Here is a 25674-nt window from a genome sequence, read left to right on the forward strand (position 1 = left end):
CTGCCATCACCCTCACCCTCTGTTGTCTGCATCCATTGGTTATGCGTACATGCATGCATACAAATCTCTTGGTTGATCTCTCCCCCTTCCCCCCACCTTCCCCTACCTTCCCTCTGAGGTTTGAGCATTTGATCAATGTTTCTTTGTTTCTGAACCTTTTTTGTTCATCAATATATGTTTATTATATTCCACAAATGAGTTAGAGCATGTGATATTTATTTTTCTATAACTGATTTATTTCACTTAGCATACTGCTCTCCAGCTCCATCCATGTTGTTGCAAATGGTAATTTAATGTAAGCAGTTGGTAGAAACCTCAGATCTTTGGAATGGTGTGAAAGGTAAGATTAGTGTACACAATGAACTAGACTCAAAGAATTTAATAATAATAACTACCACATATGGGACACTTATAATGTGCTAGGCTTTATATAATTTATAATTTTCATAACATTTCTACAAGATAGATTTTTTTAATGTCTGTTTTTGTAGAAGTGATAATTTGGACCCCCCAAATCAATAACACTCCAAATAGCAGAGCTACATAGTAGAATAAAGATTTTAACTTATGCCTTCACATTCTAAATAAATTGCATTTTATAATGCATTCTAGTCATAGAAGGAAGAATAAAATCTGAAGTATAATTTGAGTAAAGTGAAAAATAAATTATATCCCCATTGTTTCAATGATGGACATCACATTCTTGTTTAGGCATACCTGGGGGGAGGGCACAGAAAGTGTCTATTGCCAAGCATATCTATTCTTTTGTTTTTTTAAAATTGGAAAAACAAAAGCTCTAAAGTTGTCCATTTGACTGAAATTCTCTAAAGTAGCCATTCTAAGAGCTTCATAGGTTTAAAATGTGAAAACTTGGCTTTCCCAGGTTTAATAGCAAAGATATCAAGCAAAGGAAGTTTTAACATTGATATCGGGTGAAGAAACCTATAAAGTTGGCCCAAGAATATTAGGATAGTTTTAAAAATAGGTTAGAGAAAGACAATAATAGAGTTTTGATTAACAACAGAAACAAGTTCAGTGACACAACCATAGGAGGCTTGTGAAATATTCATCATAGGAGACAAAATTTATGAAATAGTTGCAGCATTTTATGCTTTACCTTCAGATACCTAAAAGGGAATTCAGTAGTTGAGCTGAAAACATCTTGTTCTTATTATAACAAATTGCTATGCTGTTTAAGTTTCAGTAGTTAAAAAAAAAAAAAGTCACTTTATTTATTATATTGTTCATAATGTGTGCTGTGAAAGGAAGCCAAAATAGCCATTTAAAGGGGAATGTGATAAATAGTGTACATAACACATCTTAAACAAAATTTCCCACTGGAGCTTGCAAAAAAAATGATAGGTAAAAGAGCAAAGCAAATGCTTGTTAGAATTATGGAAAGCCCTTTTGTCTTTGCCTTTTTTCTTTTTACATTGTGAGTCCAAGCACTTAATTTAAAAGAGTGATCGAAATAAGTGAATACAATTTTATCTTTTGTCAAATTTATTTTTATATGTTTTGAGTGAGTCGGTCCTTAGAATTTCAATATATTAGTGATGACATATGCAAAAATAAATATAAAAATCAACTCAATTTAAGGCTACCTTCATATATTTGTTGATTCATATTGCTGGAGAATCTCTTTCAATAACTTAAAAGTTCTATTCAAAGAAGAAGAAAATATGTTTTGAGATCAGAGAAGCCTGTGTGGAAAAGTCTACCCCAGGACTGACTACCTATAGATCTTAATAATACTTCTCACAAAATTGCATAGAGTTTATATTAGAATATATGTAAATCTTCAGTAAATATTAATTTCCTTTTCTCTAAACACTATGATGTAATCTCTCAGATATAACAACACATGGAAATAATAATTGTGATTCAGAAAAGAACACAAGTCTACCAATGAGCAACTGGACAAATAGTTTGCTTTTTCTTTCTAAGTTCTTTAATTAAATAATATATCTTTTAAATTACCTTAAACGTAGGTTTTGCTGTTGTAATATAGAGACCCAAAATGCCAGTGTCTTAAACTATGATAGATATCTATTTATCTTTAACATAAAAAAAAAACAATAAAAAAAAAACTGGAATTAGGCAATCCAGAGTTGAAATGGTAGTTCCCTGGTTAGGAGATCGAGGCTCTATTTTGTTTTGTTACTAATGTCATCCTCATGGTCCTAGATGTTTTATCCATCTTTCCCTTGTTGGCACTGCAGCCAAAGTAAAAAGTCAGTGAGGGGGAAAGCATGACTCCTACCTTCTTTTAAGGTCATGATCAGAAATGTGCACATATCACTTCCAGTGACATGCTGTTGGCTACTAGTTCTGTAGCTATACCCAGCTGCAAGAGAATCAGGAAGTGAAATGTTGATGTGGGCAGTCATATGTCCAGATAAAAGTTATGTTATTATGTAAGAAAGAAAAAAGAACAACTTGCAGTTTTTGCCATCCCAGTCAATCATGCAAATGTATAAACATCATAATTTATGTAAAGGCAATCTGATAAGTTTTTTAAATAAACTTTTAGATTGTTTACTGACACTTGATTGTGCTAAATTTTTCAACATTGACCCCCTGTAAATAATGTCAAAAAGTCTCAAAACTTTAATTTGATTAAACTTGAATAGATTCATTGATGGGGATATTTAATGATCATATTAATGAAATACAAAAAAAGCCAAAGTTTTCTATTGTGGGCGTTAGATAGAGTCATCATAAGCAGCATCTCTTATCTCATCTTTTACCTCCCTTTAGCAGTCATTTTGTAACAATCTACTGTTAAATATGTAATAAGACAAGATTTAAAACAAATATAGCACTGACATATACAAAGAAATGTCTTTTTTTGAAAAGCTTCTCTAACCTGTGCCATGATTGCAAAAAATAAAAAATTCTAGAATTATTCTACAAGGTTGTTTTAGGATCTAGTCTCCAAGCTACACAACCCAGAATTGGTCTCATCATTTTCTCTTCCTAAGTTTTTTCCTTTGTTGTCCTCTCCTTGCCTTGCTCGTTCTACAGCAGTCAGAAGCAGCACTGCTTCAGCCAACAGTACAGTAGCCTTTTCGAACAGGGCGGTGCCTGTGCTATCAGGAAGCCAGTGGCTGTAGGAACAAGGAGCTCTGATGGGTGGGCCACTTGTGTTGGATGGCAAACAATGTATACATTCCTTTCCCTTAGTCATTATTTCGTCCAATGAAATATGTATTGAGTAGCTACGTCTCTGTCAGTATACCAGGTTTTGGAGATGAAACAGGGAACCAAGTAAGATAGTATCTCTGCTCTTGTTGACCTTAGAGTCTAATGAGAGGCAGATATTGTTCTGAGAAATATCGCACACATCAGTGTCCAATTAGAATGTGATCAGTGTTACAAAGAGATACATAGGGGATGTGTGGGGTCAGAAAGGCTTTACTTAAATGAAGAGATGATAAAATTAAATTTGGAGGATGAATTAGAATTAATTAGGTAAAAATAGAGAAAGAGAAAGAGAGACAGTTAACGTGTTTTAGTTACAGAGAGGAGTTTACATAAAGGTCCTGTGATGGGAAGTTAGGTACTAAAAGTCCAGGAACTAAAAATCAGGCCAGTTTGCCTGAAATGGGCAATTAACCGGGAGAGAAAGAGAGGTGAAGGTCACTATTGGGCCATATTGTTCATGATAAGGATTTTTTTTAAATTCACACAATAATGAAATTATTGGAGTGCTTGAGCAGGAGAATAACATGCCACAATCTTTATTTTTTTTAAAAACTCTCAAACGGTGGTCTTAAGATAAGTAGGCCCTGTGTAAGAAACCAAAGGGACCAGGTGGGAGGCGATCACAGTTGTTGAGGCAAGAGGAAACGTGGTGGACCAAAGTATTGGAACTTGGAAGATGTATAGAGAAGTAAGAAATATTTACTATGTAAAACGGATAGAAGTAAGTAATATTTACTATGTAAAACGGATATGGCTTAGTGATGAATTGAATTTGTAGGGTGATGGAATAGAAGGTATTAAGGAGACTCTTACTTTTCTGTGTCTCCTTAATTTAAATTTTTTATTGTTGACACTATTGCAGATATATCCCATTTTCTCCCTTTCCCAAACTTTGCCCACCTCCACCCAGCCCCTAGCTCCCTCTCCCTTGGAACTAGATTGATGATGATGTATATCCTGAGTTAGAAAGACTGTAGTAAAGAAGAAATACATTTTAGGTATATTTTATAAGTTAACTACAGACCTGATGCATGAATTTATTCACCAGTGGGATCCCCTGGCCTGGCCTGTGAGATCAGGCTAAAACTGGCTCTCCAACATTCCCTGAGGAGTCTCGGATTGTGATAGGGCACAGGCCAGGCTGAGGGACCTCACTGGTGCACGATCGAGGCCAGGGAGAAACATGGAGGTTGGCCAGCTGGGAAGGGACTATAGGAAGGCTCCATGGTGTGTCTGGCCCATCTCAGTCCCAATTATCTGAATCCAGCAGCAAGCTAACCTGCCAGCTCAGCCTGAGCATCTGCCCCCTGGTGATTAGTGCACATCATAGTGAGTGGTTGAGTGACCTTAGTATATCATTAACATATTATGCTTTGATTGGTTGAATGGATGACCAGATGACCAGACACTTAGCATATTGGGCTTTTATCATATAGGACTGAGATAACTGGAAGAGGAAATATTTATAAAGCAAAGAAGAAAGTCTAAGAATAAAAATATTGCAAATAATGTGAAACATTATTTTCTAGAAGAGAGAGATTACAAAAGAAATTGAGAATAAAAGTCTAAGAACATAGGAGGAATCCCAGGAAGATATGGCTTCATGGGAGCTAAGAAAAAAAATAAATATTAAGCAAGTGAGTTAGTTAATGGTGTTAACTGTTGCTGAAAACTCAAGTTAAATTGAACAAGAAAAATGTCCATTGAATTTGGGGGGAAAGATTTAAACATAATTTATATATATTTGTGTGTTGCTACTTAAAGTAATAAGGTTGATGATGCTAAATGGCTGATATCTGGGGGAGAAAGGTGGGAATTTTCAGAAGTTAAATTTTTCTAGTCAAAGATTTATTTTATTTCAATCCCTGTGTCTGGATGCAGTTTACTGTAGAAGCATAATTCATGAATGCTAACCACAATTTAGTGTTCCAAAATTATATATATATATATATATATATATATATATATATCTATTATATATATATATAACTTTATTATGTATTATATATATATAACTCTATTATATATATATATATATATATATATATATATATATATATATACATATATATTACTTATCTTATTATTGAAATCTAGCTGTTTTTAATGGGTCCATAAGAATGCATAATGAGTTTTTTAAACATAAAAAAACACATTTTTTTTTCACAATAACTTTTTTCAGTCTTCTAATTTCCAAATGGTTATTAATGATTTGGGGTTTGTTACTATCAGTGGCAGATTCTCTAATTTTCTATCATTATCTTGTTATGAATAACAGCTATAAAGGAACATTGCTAACTGTGTTAGACTTGTACTTTGTTTTCTGGTTTTGCTTTTTTTTTTTTTTTTTTTTTTTTTTTTTAATACTCCTTATGGATCTCAATCCTCTAAACAACTAGATAGCAAAAGCAGAAGCCTGCACTCCAATAGGGTCAGTTATGGGCAACACTCCCACCAGCTCTCTGGCATCCTCTGTAAGGGGCAGTCAAAGCCAGCCCCAGTGACCAGAGGAAAGAGGGATGTAAGAAGCAAGAGAGATGGTTTTGTTTGGGAGGAATACAAAATGGGGCGAGTATTTATTTCCACTGAGTAAGCAAAACAATAAATTAGCAAATCATTAATAAAATATTCTAAACAGCAGTTGAACATGACTAAAAGACATGGGCCCAAATCTATGAAAATGGACTGAGGTGGCTTGTGAGATAAGAGTTGTAGAGAACAGTATGGTTATATTAATGTCTAAGTATTTGCACTCAGAAATATTTCTTTTTCCCTATAACAATGCTATATATGATGCTATTTAAAATTAACCAAATTATTTGTTTTTCTCAATAAATGGATGCAAAGACTAAATATTATATTCCTATTTGACTCAATGATTTTTAATTGATGTGAGTATAAACATCAGGTCTGAATTATCCTAATGAGGTATCATTAACTATCAATAGACCATCATCACAGGTGGAGACATAGCACAAAGAAAATGTCACTTATCAAACAAACTTCAATGGATATGCCCTATTCTTATTGATCCATTCTTATAAAGGGTACAAACAATATGAAAAAGAAATCCAGAAATAAATCTCCAAATTGCATTTTATTTGAATGTCTTTCTCTACTCATTTCAAATCTTTCATCAGAAATATAAAACAAGTAATAAAACTGAAGGAAGATACATTAAGCCCAAATTATTTCCTTTTTCTCTGGAGGGAGAATTGGGAAGGAGTGCAAATAAAAGTGAAATAAAGGCTACATGGAAAGCCCACATATGTGCAAGACAATTTTTCTTTAATGGAGAGTGGTCATAATTTCCAATGTAGTTAAGTATATTTTTCTTGGCATGAAATTATGGACTATTTCAGTTGGTAGTGACCCTGGTGGTCATATACTTTAGCTTCTTCATTGTACACATAGGGGAGTTCCTTCCGCACTAAGATCACTGAATTATCAGGAAGTAAGTGATTGCTGATTCAGTAAAAGAATCTAGCTCCTGCTCCTGCCCCATAGGGAAACTAATTTTCCTTTGCATACTGCCCCTTGCCAGTTTTTCAAATAGCAATCACTTTGTGTTATTCCATTTTTTAAGCAGTAACTGTCAGTTGTCCCCTTGCATTGGGAACTACTTGTGTGACATAAACTGGGTATGCATAGATGAAGGGCACAATGCTCCTGCCTTTAAGAAGCTGAGGGTGGAGGGAGGATTAGCATAATGTGCTCTACAAATGAGCAATCCTGATGGCCAGAACACAGGAGATATGAAAAGAGTTAAGAAAACATGGAGTTGAGTTGGAAAAGACTGTGATCCTGCAGCCTTGTGTGCCAATCAGAGGAGTTTGGACCTTATCCAGGGAGCCACTGAAAGTCTGTAGCCAGGGAGTGTCTTAGGAAACATGGCATTATGGTGAAGAGACTAGATACATTTGTACCTCTCATCAACAGGAGTTGATGAAAAGAGGAAGTTGTTCACCAAACTTTTGAGGGAGGCATGGGCCTAAAACAATTACTGAAAGGTCTGGGAATTCCCAGTATCTCCCAATGGGAAGAATATCTGAAAGCTTCTTATTTATTTATTTTTTATTATTATTATTTTTAAAGACTAGAATTTTTTTAAAGATATTTTATTGATTTTTTCACAGAGAGGAAGAGAGAGGGACAGAGAGCCAGAAACATCGATGAGAGAGAATCATCGATCAGCTGCCTCCTGAACACTCCCTACTGGGGATGTGCCTGCAACCAAGGTACATGCCCTTCACCAGAATCAAACCGGGGACCCTTGAGTCTGCAGGCTGACGCTCTATCCATTGAGCCAAACCAGTTTCGGCTATTTTTTATTTTTTTATTGAATGTATTAGAGTGGCATCCTATCTAGTAAAGCGGGAATATGTTAATTGATCTTCACACTGTTGCAAGGATGGCGGCACCCATAGCCAATAAGGACATATGCTATTTGATTGCCCTGCCCTCAAAGATAGCAGCACCCACAAACACAAGATGGTGGTGCCCAGTCCCCTCAGCCCCACCAGGGTGACAATCATGTGGCAAGGTCGGGCCCTCCCCTGGGCAGGCCAGGCAGCTCCGTACGCCTGCCTCCAGAATCCCCCAGTTCTCTTAGCCCCCCAGCCACCCAGGGCCAGCCTGAGGTGCAGGCAAGCCTCAGATGGTGGCTGCCCAGCCTCCCAGAGCTGGCCTGAGGTGCAAGCATGCCTTGGATGGCGGCTGCCCAGCCACCCAGGCCCACCCAAGGCTCAAGTAACCAGGGCCGGCTGAGGCTTGCTTGCACCTCAGGCCAGTCCTGGGAGGCTGGGCAGCAGCAGCGGTGTAATGGGGCATTGCCATACCCTGATTGTCGGGTGGCCTCCCGCCTCTGAGGGCTCCTGGACTGTGAGAGGGGGCAGGCTGGTCTGAGAGACTGTCCCTTCAGTGCATGAATTTTCATACTCCGGGCCTCTAGTTGGTTAAGAAAATTATATAGGCTTCAGGTATGCAGTTCTATAATACATCATCTGTAGATTGTATTGCATGTTTACCATCCCAAGCTAGGTCTCCTTCCATCACCATTTATCCCCCTTTACCTTCCTGAAGATTTTATAAAACTCACAACTGCTAATACCTGAGCTTTAACTTAGTGAAGAAACTACTGTGGAAGGGAACTAGTCACAACTCGGAAATTCAAAATGATAAGAGAGTTCCCTAAGCCTGTACATTGTCTCACCCAATTGCATCAGGCTTCATGTTGTATGAAACATATGCAGATAGCAAACCAAACATTGAATAATATACATAATTGCATAAAAACTGGAAATGAAGTGTACCTAATATGAAGATGAAAAGAAGATTTGAATAAGTATAAAGTAAAACATGCAAAATGATAAATACATGTAAGGCAAAGTTATTCTACCAATAAAAAATACAACTAAGAAGAATTAGTTGGTACCATTTCATGAATAGGATCCTAATTCTTTGATCAATAATTCTCTGTTCTTTTAGCATTCTGACCTAACTTGGTTTTTATACTGTACCTAATTTTTCCAATACAAAGTTAACTTTATTTCCGTAGACATGTTTGTAAATAGTATGAAAGTCTCAAAGGTTTTAATAATCTCAGTTAAACAGGAGTTACTAGTATTTCTATTATTAGTACTTGAATTCTAATTATCTTCCAAAATTGGGCTTTGGATTTTGATTTTTCATTGAATATCAATTGAATTCACCGTTAGAGGGGATGATGTGGAAAATGTATCTTTATGACGCTATGTGCTGGGACTTAATAGCTATTCAAAAAGATAAAATGATTTTAGGAAGCAGTTAGATAATTAAGCTGGTTTTGGTAACGTATTCTCACACCCAATGGACATCATTAAAAATAAACTGAGAGAATCAAATTTCTCATTACCACTTCTTTTCTCAAATTCATAGAATGGCCATTCTGCTATATTTATCAAGAGGTTTTAAATGATAATGTAAAGTCCCTTATTGCAAATTCTAGGATTACTGAAAAATAAAACACACAGGTTTCTCATTATTTTTCCTTTCCTTAAATTCAAAGAATGTTCATGTTATTATATGCCAAATAGCTTCTAAATTATTATAGGGAACATTTTACTACTAATTTTTATGATTATTTGAATCCCATCTACCATTAAAATGTACAGGAAAACTCAAGCTAGCTTTTACAATATATCATTTCAACTAAATAGGAGGGTATATGTTCTTACAAACACACAGTAATTATAGTGAATAAAATTACAATGTATATTATTCTTTGAATAGAGATGTTCAGTGGACTATTTACAAAATATCCACATTCCCTAATTAAAAGAAACAATAGTAAACACATGAAAAAAACAATTAATGTAATGTTCTATAATGGAATGAAAAAACAAATGTTTTTACACAATTTCAAAAATATGATATATGGGGGTGGGGAATCAAATGTCAAAAATATAATCTATGTGGGAGAAGACCCAGGTGCCCACAAGGAGAAGCAGTGTGGGCTGGACCATCTCTTTCGAGGCCAAACATCCCTGAAACACGCCAAGAAAATGCCACTGTGCTTCTTTCTTTTTTATCAAGGGCAGAGTCTGCCATCCATCATCTTAATGAATTCACAACAGGTAGAGCATATGTGGTTCAGATGCCAGTGTATTAGACAAACCCATGTCATACTAGGTCTGAGATCTGGGGAAGTCTGACTGAACTGCAGACTCTTCCTTCTTTTAGTGTTTGATGGTATAGCTGGGCCTGGTCTGAGATCTGTCTGAGGATTTGTTTCATCTAATCCCACAACATGTCTAGTTCCTAAACAGTAGCTAAATCTCTAAGCCTATCTATCTTAAATTGTATATATCAAACCTAATCTCTTAATGGTGTTTCTTCTTACACTGCGGTCTGCGGTCACCAAACTATTATAGAATAGTTCTACCTCGGGACTCTCACCTTGAGTTTAAAATGTCTCTTTCTTGCCAATGACAGCATGAGTCAAGCTGAGGCTGTCCCCATTCTTCCTTTCACTAGACCGCCGGGCTCAGTAGAGAGGAGAAGCCTGAAGACGCAATCATAACCCTTACTGACCTCTCATTTCTGACACTGAGGGCGAAAATGAAACAGAGCGTTTTCTAGTTTTATCTAAAAGTTTTTATTCACTCAAAGCTGTAGAAGAAATCAACACTTGCACTTTACAGCATTCTGAAAAACTGTCCAAGAGTTATAAATTACATTTAATTTTGACTCTAAAGTTTTTTTTCTTCCCTAAAGGCAAAACCAACACAAAAATGTGTTTTGGGGACTACTTTATTTCTATGTTGACTATATATTAACAATGTTATATATTACTTTTATTAATCTTTTTGTAATGAGCAAAATTTTTAAAGTAGAAGATATGGTAGACTTGTCTCAAGAAAATGAAATACTCTGTATTTCAGGCTATCACTTTTGTTCTTGCTTTGCAATTACAAAACAGACATTTTGTCAAATGTCCGCAGACTCTCTGGTTTGACAAATGGTGTTTTACTGCCTGTCTTTCTCTAAGACATTTTTACCATTTTCATTGTTCTAAAATATGTCATTCCTAAGGGAGAACTTTAATAGAAAAATGTGTCACACAAAATAAATAACAAAACCTCCAGTTCTAAACTAGCTTAAACATATAAGGCTTCATGACAACCTGTCAACTTCACTATCATTGATGGTTTTGTTACACATTCTTTTGGAGTGTTTTGTGGTGAATCTGAAGATCACATTATTTATTTGACTACCTCTTTCTTTCTCCCTCCCCCCTTCTACTTTTTCCCTCCTCCCCCCAACACACACACACACACCAAAAATGGCAATTAAGCAAGGTTATAATCTAATTATCTTGTAGCTATTAAAAGAAGTGACATTTATTTCAGTCTGAGAACTTGATGGAATAAGCACATAAAGGATAAAAGTTCCACATCAAACAAACTTCCTCTCTACTGAAAGTGGGTCAGGTAGCAAGAAGATAAATAACATGCAGAAATGAAAATAATGGCATAAGATTATTCAAAATGGAATAATTGCATTTTAATTTCATGAAGGTAGGGGATTCATAGCATCTACATTCAATGGAAAGTGTCCCAAACAAGGTCTCTCTGAGGAGACCACAAACTCCTCACCAAGTTACCACTCCTGAATAATAGAAGCAACCTTGTGCTTCTTTGTATACTTACAATACCTGTTTGTATACTTACTAGAAAATGTTAACCTTTGGATTTCCTACCAAACATTGTTCATTTAAAGCAAGAATTTTCACTATCAGATAACAGTGAAAATGAAATTTAAAAAAAAATACTAGTACACTGAGCTTGGAAATTTCCATATGAAAATAACGATTTCTATCTAGATTAACATCACAGCTCCCTTTTGGGTGGTATTCTTGGTTTGTCTGACTTCTTAACCTCTAAGCATCAGATGGCCTGATTTTTTTGTTTTGTTTTGTATTATCCAGACTTGGATAAAGAGGAAATTAATTTCTTAAGACTTCTCTTTAATCCTTCTGTCTTTTTTTATCTGCTCTGTAACAGCTTTACAATGAGCCCATCACAATAGCTATTTTACAATGGGTAACCTGTCTCTCAGTGACATTATCTAGAATGGTTGACTTAAGCAAAGTAATTTATCTGCCTCACAGAGGTTCTGTTTCCTCCCTTTCTATTGATCAGTAATTCATTCTTATTCAACCAACATACAGTGTTTCTGCAAAAGTGTGCATTCTTTTATCTGCATTGGCTTTTTAGGCTATTATCAGCTTCATGGAAAGATCAACTTACCTGACACACACCACCTCCTGAACCTGCCACTTCCAATACGCCTCCCACAGCCTTTTCTGTTGTATAGTATTTCATCTCAGTTGTGGCCTTAATAATTCCATCACAGTAGACATGGACATTGATGGAGCCAGCAGGAAAATCTTATAAAACAAAAAAATAGAGTTAGGAGCTGAGTATATAATTTAACTCTCACATTATTGTACCTCTTAGAGAATATGAAGGAAGGCTTTAAGAATTCATAATGATTTTACTAACTTCTAGTACTGATATTTTCTTTTTTATCTTTAGATGTTAGAAATCACAGAATATACAATTTTAGACTTGTTAAAGAAACCTTACAAGATAACACATGGTAAAAGTGTAATAAAAGTAAAGCACCCTAACTACTAACTTTCATTTAAAAAAAAAAATCTGTGATCATCTTTAAATAATAGTTTATAATTCAGAACAGTAAAATTTCTCATAGAAAGGTATTTGTTACTACTTCTTATGAAGAAAATTAATAAATTATAGACAAGTTTCTCAAAATTGCCTTTGAACAGGGAAAGAATAGAGTCCATTGAAATTATAGAACTTCTATTCAATTGACTATAATGAAAAACCTTTGGGAATGCAAGATTTAATGACCTGTTATTTAAGTACTACTTACACCATACATTTATTTATCCAAAGTCTTTTGTGAACATCCTGTTTAAAGTGGTTAATATATTTCATTGTGAATTCTGACCTAACACACTAACAGTTAAAGTTACCTAAGAATTGTGGGCTTCCCATGAAAGAATAACAATAAACAGTCATTTCAATGGCAAAGTTATTGTGTTTTTTTGAAACAAAAATAAACAAGATTTATCTTTAAATTCATTTCCAGAACATAGTTTAAAAACTTTCAGTCTTTGTCTGGAAACATTTTCCAAATTATCCTGGGAAAATTTTGTAACCGAAACATCTGGGGTTTGGAATAAGCCATTAAGAACAAGACTAAAAAGCTACTTGTAATCCTAATCCCCGAATGAAGCTTTGAATATTTAAAAGTTCTTAAGGTTTAAGCATTAATTTTACTTTATCTCCTAAAGTAAAGGATCTTATAGTATTGCTTGAGGTAATCTAAAGCCCACAAAAGCAATCTTAAGCTTAGCTAGATGAAGAAACTGAAATTTTCTCTTGCCATATTGCCTGACTAGACACTTAACTTATAAAGGAGAAACTCTCTTTTTTTAAAGTATCTGTCCAATAGAGAATGGAAGAGAAATAACAACAAAAGACTGAAAGTGGTAAAACGCATCTCATCATCAACAGCCATGCACATATAGTGACAGAGGTTCTGGAGTTTTGGAAGTGAAATGAAATAAATCTCAGTAAATTTCATAAGGATGGTTTTGAATGAAGACATTGATTTTGTTTATCAGAAAAGAGATTAGTAGTTTTACAATGGGGTAGTGGTGTTGCCTTTCTGAAAGAAAGTCAGGTGATAAATAATGAGAGATATGGTCAGATTTAGTTGCTAGGTCTTTGAGATAGAATACTAAAATATTCTAAAGATAGAAAATTAAAATTCACTCATTTGTTTCTGATATCTGAGGCATTTGTTGACTAAAAACTTTGCCACTGGATCTACTGATAATGATGCTGATTTTGGAGTAATCCTCCAAAGAGATGTCCTTTGAAATACTGTCTTTGCTGTGTACATTTTCACATCTTTTTTAATGCCAGTGATTAAATAAGACCTAATTACCATTTCCACATCTGCTTTGGAGGGCCTCCTTCAGAAGGTATTTATGAAATGGCCTTTTTTTGTGACCAATACCCATGTAGTTTGAGCATTATTTTATATTAACTGTGGACACTATGGTGTCTACATTTTATAGCTCTTCAATGAAAATAAAATAAATTACTTTAAAGATTCAAATAGAAGAAAGGAAAAGTGAATTCTGGTACTCATAATCTAAAGTAGGTAATTCACATTTAACACTGGAGGTATACACAAATATAGGCCAAAATCACCAACCAAGCAAGGGTGTAAGAGTCAGCTATGAAGAAGCAAAAAGACTTACAATGGAAGAAAAACAATAGAACTCCTTGCCCTAATCAGACATAGATATACAACAAAGTACACTTTCATAAATTGGACTATAGTAAATTTAATTTCAGAGGAGCAGTGGTGCTAAAATGTTCTACTTAAATTTCTAATCTCAAGTTCTAGGCTGTACAAGAGTCTTTGTCAACCTTTCCTGTCTCTGTGATTTAAATGGTCTGTCCTTCCATCGGAAGGAACAACTAAAGTGATTTATGGAAGATATAATCCAGAGGTATTTCTTAAAAGTCAGAATTACATTCACTAGTTCCACTTAAAATGATATTTCACAAATCCATTATTTAAGTGTGTTTCACTTTCTATATTTCCATTGTATGAGAAACTGTATTCCTTAGTGAACCATTTTTAGCCCATATCACATGGTAAATCTTAAATACATCTATCAAATGTTTCCATGGGAACTGAAATCAACATGACTCTTTTGATTAGAACAGCATAATTAAATAAATACTGCTAGCTTCAAAACCTTGGTCATGCCTAAAAATTAATATAAATTTTATATATGTTAAGGTCATCTTCCTGAAGATGATATAGAAAATTTTCTTATTGTTATTTTTATAAGCAGGTTAGGTTTAATATTTGGTACATCCTAAAGTATTTTTCATCCTTTTAAAATAAAATATGATGTTATAATTTATGTTATTCAGAACTCAGTTTCCTAAATCTATTAATAAATAGATTTCATATCATTGTGGATTCATTTTATATTATTTTCAACTTTTAATTGCTATCCTTGTGTTGTATAAAATATTTTTCTGGCTGAGCTGTAGGTACCAGAGGAATATCCTCTTCCTGCTGAGTAAGAATTAGTCAATATTTCTAGGTTAAAGCCTTAACATGTATTTTTATAGGTTTTGACATAAATTGGACTATAGTAAATTTAATTTCTTTCAGCACAAAACAGTTTTTCTCTGAGACATGCCTATGGATACCATTGGGAAGGTTTGGTTTTTAGAAAATAAAATAATTACAAGTTTATCAAGTTATTGAGCTGAGAGGAAGAAGGCAAAATTTAGAGGATATTTTCTCAAATGAAAAAAATCCAGCTAATATTTATAGCTGTGTCAGAAGGGCAAGAAAAAGAGAAACTTAAGATTTCTTTCCTGTGTAGCACACTGTACTTTCATATAATTTTGTTATTCTCTGAATTGTTACTAAGTTAGAAAGAAAAATACATTTAAAAAGAATATTAATATGGCATAGTGTTGGGTTGAAGAGAGAGAAATCTGAGACCATGTATTTGATATTCCTCAATGTTGAAAAACTAGTAGTACACACACACACACACACACACACACACACACACACACATTTGGATGGTTAGGAGCAGGTATCCAAACAAAGAAATAGAGTATTTGGTCTTAGGGGTTATATTTTCTAACAGAAATGCTAGTTGCCTATCCCAATGTCTATTATATTCTTCCTTTTAGAAAGAGATTTTTATTTTCTTTTGTTGTTGCAGGACACAGTTCCATCTAACTAAAAAGATTAGATTTTCTACTCTTCCTTTCAGCTAGATATGACCTTGGGATTAAGTTCTGGCTAATAGAAAATTTATTATTATTTAATTAAACTTTCATTTATTTATCCCAGTGGTATGATGAGAAACTAACTCTCCAGAAGGAAAGAAGAAGAAGAAGAAGAAGATGATGATGATGATGATGATGAAGAAGAAGAAGAAGAAGCAGCAGCAGCAGAAGAAGAAGAAGCCACCCCCGTATTTAGATTTGCCCATATCTGTGGTGTAAATACTTACAACTATGGCTGATTTCAAGCTACCAACATGTTATAGACTTTATGGTATCCCCCACCCAAATTCTTATGTTGAAGCCCTAACCCCTAATGCACTGGATTTGAAGACAAGGACTTAAGGAGGTAATTAAGGTTAAATAAAGTGATAAAGGTAGGGTCTTACCAAATAAGACTGGCATTCTTATAAGAGGAAGAGATACCAGAGAAAAGGTGCACAGAGAAAAGGCCATATTTGGATAGAGAAGGTGGCCATCTGCAAGCTAAGGAAGGGTTTTTTGCCATAAACCATCTGTCAGCCTGTTGATCATAGATTCCAAGCCTGCAGAGCCATGAGAAAATAGATTTCTGTCGGTTAAGCCATCTAGTCTATGGTATTTTTTTAGGAAAGAGAGGAAATTTAAAAGTGGTGTAACTGAATATGAATTAGAAAAGAGATACAGAAAATTGGCTCTATCAATCCAGTATGAAATATTCCCAGCACACAACTACTTCATCATATGGCTCTGAATATGGGTATGATGGCAAAAGTCTTTGGAGCCATCTTGTTCCATACTAATTATGGCCACACCCTAGGACTGTGGAATGGTGACTAGAAATAAGCCTGTGTCCTATACAGTACTGTGAAGCTACCATACCAGCCCTCAACACAAACCAGATTTAGTATAGGAAACTTTGGTTACAGCACAAGAGAACATTTATAGGAAACAAACCACATTTTAAGGCATATGACTGATCAACTCAATCAAGATGTTCAAAAATCAAGTCACATGAGCATGTTTTCTAGGCTGAAAAGAGACTGGACAGATAGGGGCCTCCTCTTGACACTGATGCATCCATATCCTTTAAAAAAAAATGCTGATAGTGGGGAGGAGTTCTTGATATGCATCCACTCTAATTTTTGATCACTCCATTTTAACTTGGTACTCAAAAAAGTACAGAAAATGTTTTAAAGATGATGTGCAAAGAGTAAAGCTGATTGAGATCATTTCTGCTTTGGAAGTCACCAATGGGTACAGGGATTACATATGAGATGAAATAGAACTGGGAGCTCTCCTGAGCTTGATTCCTTGAGGTAAAAAGAGACAAAACATTTTGCTAGTTATTATATCAAGAGATATAAACAGAGGACTAAGAGATGAGAGGGGCAACATGAGGTATGCAATATTTATAAAGAAAGATGAACCCATCATTTCTCTTCCTTATAGGGAAGGGAAGGAAGTTTTTATTTATTTATTTTAATTTATCTTTATTGTTGGAAGTATTACAGATGTCCACCCCCCCCCCCCTCCCCTGCCCCCCCCATTGACTCCTTCCATCTTGAACTCATCACCACCACCACCAACACCCCAGGTCTTTTATATGGTTTACCACACCCCTCCCTGTGTTTAAGGGAATTGCTAGATTCCCTCCATTGGATATCTGTTTAAGTGTGGTCTTATATCTTATCTTTTAATCTCAAAAAATCCCATAAGTAAGTACTTGAAATGTAAATAGATAAGTCATTTCAACAATAAGAACTTTGAGGCACAGGACACTTGTCTAAAGTGACCCAGTAAATGGCTCTGCCCAGAATAAAAATAGCTCTCTTAGTCACTAGTTTGTTTCTTTGACTACCTGCAGATTCTGGACCAATCATTAGCCTTTAAGAGCATGCTGGGCACTGTCTCTTACTCTATAATTGGTGTAGAGAAAAAGAAAGCCTATTGTACAGTCAGTGCCTTTCAACTGAACTTCCTGAGATGATGGGTATGTTCTAATAAATCATTTGAAATGTGATTAGTGCAACTGAGGGACTGAATTTTAAATTTTGTGTAATTAAAATAAATTAAAGTTTCAAAAACCAGATGTGGCCAGTGGCTACAGTATTGGCCAGTGCAGCTACAAAGCATACTTACTCCAGATCCACAAATACATCAAGACATCAGTTTACTAGGTGTTAACTAGTATTTTAAAAAATGAAAAGAAATACAATCCCTAATTCTCTGATTATAATGCCCACTGCATGTTCTTGCATGTTGTTGACTTTTTCATTATTGCTCTTAACACATTAGCCAGAGTTATTTAAAATTCTCTGTCTGATAACATCTGTGCCACAACTAAATCTGGTTTGAAGTTTGCTTTTTCTCTTTTTAGACTAATACTGTTTCTTGGCTTTTGGCATAACTTGTAATTTCTCATTGAAAACCACACATATTGCCCTACCCGGTTTGGCTCAGTGGATAGAGTATCAGCCTGGGGACTGAAAGGTCCCAGGTTGGATTCCTGGTCAAAGGCATGTACCTTAGTTGTAGGCACATCCCCAGTAGGGGGCATGCAGGAAGCTGCTAATCTATGCTTTTCTCTCATCAACATCTCTAACTCTCTATCCCTTTCCCTTCCTCTCTATAAAAAAAATCAGTAAAATATATTTTAAAAAAAAAACTAAAAAGAAAACCACACATATTGTGTCAGGTATAAGGAATGAAGTCAGTAGGCATGCAATGAGAATGTATAGTAATCTGGCCAGGAGTTGGGCTGTATTTGATGTTTGCTGTAACTGTACATATGAGAAATTTCAAAGTCTTCCACTGTCCTTGTTTTTGTCCTCCCTCTTGACCTTGTGTTTCCCTAAGTGCTCCTCCTCAGAAAGACTCCGCATCTTGCAGTATTGTCAACTGTAATGCATTGCCATTAGACAGAACCCTGCAGAGTGGTGCTGGTGATTAGGCTGAGAGAGGGGACGCATTCTAATCTTATAATTCAGTCTCTTAATGGGCCCAGGTCTCTTGGTTTGACCTTCACAGATGATTCCTCCCCACTCCCAGGAAGACCAGAGAGGGTACAATGGGGTGCATGCCCTTTCCCAGCTGGGAAAAAAAACTCTGGAAAAGTAGTTTCTTCTGTAGAGCTGCCTTTGTTATGGAGAACATACATGGAGTATTTCACCATGGTTTTTCTTCCTTCCGCCTGGCCCTAATCTCCAGAAGAACTCAGATATTCACTCTGAGAAACAGTAAGGTTTCTGGAGGCAAAGCCCACCAAATTATAGGTGCCTCACAAGACTATAGTCCCCAGGAGGTTCATACTCTCAAACTGGTCCACACTCAGCCACCAGAATTTCATCAAAATTACCATGGAAGTGTTCCTACTGATTTCTGGCTCTAGTGATTTCTGCTCCAGGGAAACAGATCTTGGATGTCACTCTCTTGATGTACTTTTCTCTACAAATTTTGGGTCAGTGGTTTGCCCTGCAACTATACTAGTAGTTCTCAATGAACTCAGGAAAAGTTATTTATTTTCCATTTGTTCTATTTTTTCTTGTTGTGGAATGGGAGTGACAATATCCAAGTTCTACATGACAGGGCTAACTACCATTAGCCTATTGCTTTAAAACTTTTGTTTTAGTTATGGGTTTATGCATATGTACTGGCTCATAATATAAAATGTAGTTCTCACTAGGGCTCAAAAATTTTTAAGAAACAGTGCCATGTAGAAGAGAAAATAAAATTCTTAGGCCATGTCTATGAGACATGTCCTGTACATATTCCCACATATACTCATGAAATCAGTCTACATATTCCTACATAGTACACAGCAATTAAAATTTCATAAGAAAATCTCTCATTAATGTACAGAATATACCAGTTGAAAGAAAGACTCGGAGAGGTTTACTTAGCTAGCACAACTAGTAAATAGTGGTTTGTCTTGTTTTGCTACCAACTTGCTGTTTAACAATATAGACATATTATGAACTAGGTCAGTGGTTGGCAAACCATGGCTCGTGAGCTACATGTGGCTCTTTGGCCCCTTGAGTGTGGCTCTTCCACAAAACACCACCTGTGGGTGTGCACATACAGTGTGATTGAAACTTTGTGGCCCATCTGTAGAAGTCAGTTTTTGGCTCTCAAAAGAAATTTCAATCATTGTACTGTTGATATTTGGCTCTGTTGACTAATGAGTTTGCTGACCACTAAACTAATGTATCTTGGAAAATATAGACTATCAGCTTTCTACTTTACTGAAAAACATTTGCAGTTTGACATGCTTTACTCTTTGCACTGCTCTTAGCTACTGAGTAAACTGAATATAAAAATCTTTTATTGAAATTCTCATAAAATATTAATATAAGTAATTTTATCTGACATTTTGGTTTGCTGTTTGTGAAATATTATCTAAGTTCTTCTTAATTTGCTAAATTGATTTTTATAGTGATTTTAGTCTAACTAGATTTAGTTTAAACTCCAAAACTAATTAGTTAGAAATTATTCTTCATTAAATCATTTAAAACTGTGCCATAGGAAGTAATGGTTTTTGGAAGAGAAACAAAGAGACAGAGAGTTCTTTCTCATCTCATTTCTGCACATCTTTGTCCATGAGAGGAAGCAGTATCTACAATGTTATAAATGCTTGGCATAGTCTTTCCTTTCTATAATTGAACTCTCACTTCGGCTGTGCAAGGAAATCCATAGAGGGGACTCATGCTTTGCATAACAGCTACATAAAAATGTCAGGATGCATTTGATATAGTCTTTAACTGTAAATATTTTACATTTCCAAATTTTTAGTAAAATTGCATATCTTTTACTTTAACATATTTTATAAAATTTCCATTTATAAAGTTTTGTAAGGTAATTTTATTCTCTGATTGTAAAAAGATAAATTTAAAAAAAACACACAAGTAATCCTACATTATATATCAAAACATTCTGAAATTAGTATAGTCACTTTTATTTTAGCACAATTATCAGGCCATGTGTGGATATTCCATCTGATACTATTTATTGAGGTACAAGCAAAGTCGCAGAATGAAATGGTTAGCTTCATAAATTAAATAAGGAAAAGAAGGGGTGATTGTATATAGAAATGTTAGCCTAATGACAAAATAGTGAGAAAGATTTATGCTTTCCAAAAGAACCAAAAATATACTCAGGAGTATGACACGCAAAAAGAGAGTGGGAGGGAGAGAGGAAAAAGAGAGAGAGAGGAGCAAAAAAGATTTCAAAGTTTATAATGTACATCCAAATATCTACTAGTCCTATTACAATAAAGCTGATAATTTTAGTTCCATATATGCTAGTTGGTGTATATTTGAGTGCTCTCTGCTGATACATATAAGAATATGTGATGTTACTGGATGCCATTCACAACATGGTACACAAGCTAATTTCTCATAATTCACACATTTGTACTTTTGCAAATTCAGATTAATAGTGAAAGTTAAGCACAGGAAACACCTGCAGGACAATGTTAGTTTCTATAGGGAAGTGAAACCATTAAATCATAAATTTATTGAAAGAAATTCAGGACAATGTTTTATATTTATTAAAACATAAAAGAATTTCTTACCTAAAGCTTTCATACACCAGACAGATTTATTCCAAAGGGCTGGCCGTGTTCTAATGCATTTATTATCTGACATAAATTCAACTTCCACCGTATCACCGATTACTTCATCTCTCAAAATAATAAATATTTCACCAGGATTCTATAAGATGAAAAATATAATCCAATTAAGCATTTGAAAATGTTTACATGCTAAATAACCCATTACATTCATTAATGATAGAGGTTGCACATGGTCATTATATGTCTTCTATCATGTCCATATTTTCAACCATGGTTAGAAATGAAATATGTAAATGTGATCCTCACTACATTTTGAGTTTATGGATTTGATGTCTATTGAACACTTAATTTTTTCCGCCAATTCCATACTTTGCAACTGAAAACATAGAGGTGGTGAGAACATAGCTGCTACCCTTTCCTCTTGCCTCTTCCCTATGTGTGTGGCTCTGTATCTCAGGGGAGTGAGCATCACTTCACAGACCTCCAGAGAGTTGCAATTCCATTGGTAAACATACCTTTTTTCCAAATCTTTTCCCCCCACCTTTCTAGAACTTGATGTATTTCTCTATAAATAAAAGGACTGAACATTAAATATGATTTTTAAAATTTAAATATGATTTTTTTAAAAGAAAAAAGTTTTAAATTTTACCTGAAAAATATTCTCTTGTTAGTCTATTTATGATGGTTATCACTGAAGGTTATTGAGTTGACTAAAGATTATAAAACTTAAAGCTTAAAGATTTTTATTAAGGTGGAAAAACTAAATCTATGTACATAATATAATAAGGGTTATTGAAAGCCTCTTGGAATTATTTTAAATTAGGGATAAAAAGATTAACATTAATACAGAGAAAAAAGAAATGAATATTTATTAAACATATATTTTAAACTAAAAATGATTTTAAGCACATTTATATAGAGATTTTTAAAAATCCTAACCAAAACATATACACACAAATACATACATGCAAATAAGTGCATACATGAAAACTATTACACCTTTTCTGATAGAGTAACTAACATAGAGTTAACCTGAAGATGAAACAGAACAAGCCAAGTTCAAAATCAGCGCTCTATTTTACATCATGTTGTTTAACCCTTCAAAATAACTAAACTGAAATAGTATTTTTATTATTATTCCACATATCACCCTTGAAAGGCTTTCTTCAGAGTCAAACTAAACTTAAGTTCCTAACATAATAAACAGGAGCCTCTTATCCAATTGTGATTACCCAAAAGTCATTAATTACAAAGTTGTCTGATTTAATGTTATCTCCCTAAGCAAAAAATCAACCACCAACAAAGCTTTATATATATAATGTTCTGTACCAAAGAGTTTGTACAAATCCCTTGATGTTATAAAATCATTTCAGCTGACACAAATCCCCTTTGGGCATTTCCACCAACACCCAGTGCTTCAAATATTTTCACATAGGCTATTTTGATCTAAATATCTACTCACCAATTAAATTGCACATCAAGAAAAGATTCCAGCCTGCTGGTGTGGCTCAAAAGCCTCTGAACCAGAAGGCCATGGTTCAATTCCCTGTCAGGGACATGCTTAGGTTGTGGCCCGGGTGCCAAGTAGGGGGCGTGCATGAGGCAGCCAATCAATGAGTCTCTCATCATTGATGTTTCTAGCTCTCTCCCTCTCCCTTCCTCTCTGAAAACAATAAAATTATTTTTTTTAAAATAAAAGTAAAAAAGAGCCCTAACCAGTTTGGCTCAGTGGATAGAGCGTCAGCCTGTGGACTCAAGGGTCCCAGATTTGATTCTGGTCAAGGGCATGTACCTTAGTTGCAGGCACATCCCCAGTAGGGGTGTGCAGGAGGCAGCTGGTCAATGTTGCTCTTTCATTGATTTTCTAACTACCTCCCTTCCTCTTGGTAAAAAAAAAATCAATAAAATATATTTTTTCTAAATAAAATAAATAAAAGATCCCATATCCAGGGAACTACCACTATTCCCCCTCTCACTCTTGCCCCACACATCCAATATGTCAGAAAGACTTTCTTGTTTTCTTCCCTGTACCTTGCCCAATGTACTACTTTATCTGTGTCCTGCAAGTTAGGACTCTGAGCCTCTTCTTCTCCTCGCAACCATAACCTCTTCTACCTGGCACCTCAGGTCTAGCACAGATCTTTAGTTCCTCCATTACTCATGTCTGTCACCTTTCTTCATATATTTAATGACTTCCCATTTCACTTTGGCTCAGATCCCCAATTCCTGCTTCGAAGTTCTTCAGAGTTCTCTTCCATGGAAACATCACTTATTATTTAACTTTGTTCTTTATTTCCAAAAATCGTGTAAGTCTAAGCATCCTCTCCAATGTTTTATTAACCCAGGCAATTCATCCTCATTCCTGCGTGTTCCAACAGCCTGCTTCTTAAGCATCGATCCTCTCCTTGATAGAAGGCACGGCTCCACCGTTCTACCAGAGAAAAGTACTAAACGGAAGACAAGCATAGGACACCCCAGATGAGGCACTGGCATATTCACCTGTACGCAGGGCCAGCTTCATAGGCGGTCAACCTGTGCAAAGGCACAGAGCTCTATGCTTAGCAGGGCCCTGTGCTTAGTTTAATGTTTCTGCTGTCGCTGCCTAAAATACTTAATAATTTGAACAAGGGCCCCTGTGTTTTTATTTTGCATTGGGCCTGCTGATTAGGTAGCCAGTCCTTTTTGTACATCATGTTGGCTTCTCGTTTCATTCCTTATCTCCCTCCATCTCTCCATACTCACCTTCTCCATCAAAGTCCGACTCAGGTTTCACCAGCTCCACAAATCCTTCCTACAGTTTCAGCCCATGAGGAGTTTTATAAATCCAAAGGAGTCAGAGAATTTACATCTACACTCCTTTCTTGACCCCTTCAATGTTATGCTCTCAATAAGTGTTCCATGTCTGAGGCTTGCCTTTCCAGCTAGATTTTAAGGATCCTGAAGGTATTTTTATTTTCTCATATCATTGGGGAATCTTGCAAGATCTTTGTACCTAAGATACAGTCTGCTCATGTTTTTAAATTAAGAGAAAAATAAGACTGTGAAAACTGAGCATACTCTGCTCTACTCCTTGTCTCCCTCAGCACTCACAGCCTCATCTGGTCCTGCATCTCCATGCAGGAAGTAGCCTGCTCCAGGAGGGAAGAATGCACTTGCCCAGCCCTGTCCTTGTGGACATCTTAATTAAGGGTGAAAGTATATGGACACATGTAATTCCATGGAGAAAATGCTGGGGTAGTCATGTGGTCAAACATTTAGTTTAATCCATTACGAAGTTGTTATTTTGCTCTCAATCTTTTCTCTGTTTATTCCTTATTTAGTTCTGATCATTTGAGTAGAAAGAAAGGGTTATTATGCTTATTATCACTCCCAACTCCTAATGTTTTGCTGCATTAGTCAAAAACTTGGAGACATAAACAAAAGGGTTAGAATTTGGTCTACAATATGACATACAATATACAGTTAGTGAAGTTTGATTCTGTCAAGGTGGGTGTCTTTATTTAGCACAGGCAACAAAAGAATTTTGTCATACTATGACTTTTGTATATGGGCCAATGGCTCTTTTCCTATATTCATGATTACTTTAAAGCCACTAGTTTAGCAAGTATAGCTTCCTGGTCCTTCTTAAGATGACTGTGCAGATTGCTACAGCCATCATGGATCTGACCCTTGGCAATAGAGCAGTGATTAGCTTATGGTAATGGTTCCAAACTGAGATCCTAATTCTCATCCTCAGAAGCACCTGGGAAGATTCTAAAACTTCCAATGTCCAGGCCATCACCCAGGGCATAAAATTTAGGCAATGCTATTATTTTTTTAAACCTCCACTAGTAGTCGTTATATGCATCTTAGTTAGAGAACCACTTGGTTAAAGGGAAAATTCATAATTCTATTGGTCATTATAAATTTAAAGCCTGATAACCAAAAGGGCAGTATTTCACAACATCAATATATTTGGCTTTGATACACACAATATTTTTTTTTGCTATTTTTACTATAATTTTTTAAATTAAATCACAAGATCAAAATTTAGGTTAAGAATGATCACAAAGAACTTGTGTGTGATTTGGTGTCAGAAATAAGTAGGCAGTGCTGCTAGCTTCTATGTATTGTTTTACTCTGGAATCAGGGCCAAGTGATACACAGGTAGGAAGTAATCTGATATTCTTATGGCTTGCCCACGGGCCCATACAGGCCATATCCACCCATGTAGTCTCAGGGTTTCTCTAGATTTGTAATTTATATAATCTGTGGTCTGTACTATAGGCTTGGAGACTTATATTATGGTTGCAGCCACAGAGGTATATCAATGAACAGGTCAAATAAAATAAAGGCCTTTTTTAGGGAATATGCCATGTTCTGGGATTCAGATAGGAAGACAATTCAAGTTATTATAGATCTAAATGCTGATAAAGCTGATTAGAGAGCCTTTAGTAGTTATAACTGTAACTTTAAGAATTAAATGTGCTCAAGAAACCAAGTGGCTGAACTGATTTTTAAAATGTGCAT

The 25674-nt window shown here is 35.3% G+C and overlaps 1 protein-coding gene across 1 annotated transcript in view; it reads right to left on the reverse strand.

Annotated features, from left to right (window-relative positions):
* Window positions 1-25674, reverse strand: part of BANK1 (B cell scaffold protein with ankyrin repeats 1) — a 302385-nt gene that overhangs the window by 192073 nt on the left and 84638 nt on the right. The window contains exons 4-5 of the mRNA XM_036410473.2: window positions 21166-21304; window positions 11997-12136 (exon numbers count right to left, since the gene is read on the reverse strand). Of these exons, the coding sequence (XP_036266366.1) occupies window positions 11997-12136; window positions 21166-21304 (279 nt within the window). The remainder of the gene's footprint in view (window positions 1-11996; window positions 12137-21165; window positions 21305-25674) is intronic.

The sequence above is a fragment of the Pipistrellus kuhlii genome, unplaced genomic scaffold (genome assembly GCF_014108245.1).
Source record: "Pipistrellus kuhlii isolate mPipKuh1 unplaced genomic scaffold, mPipKuh1.p scaffold_m20_p_1, whole genome shotgun sequence".
NCBI lineage: Eukaryota > Metazoa > Chordata > Mammalia > Chiroptera > Vespertilionidae > Pipistrellus > Pipistrellus kuhlii.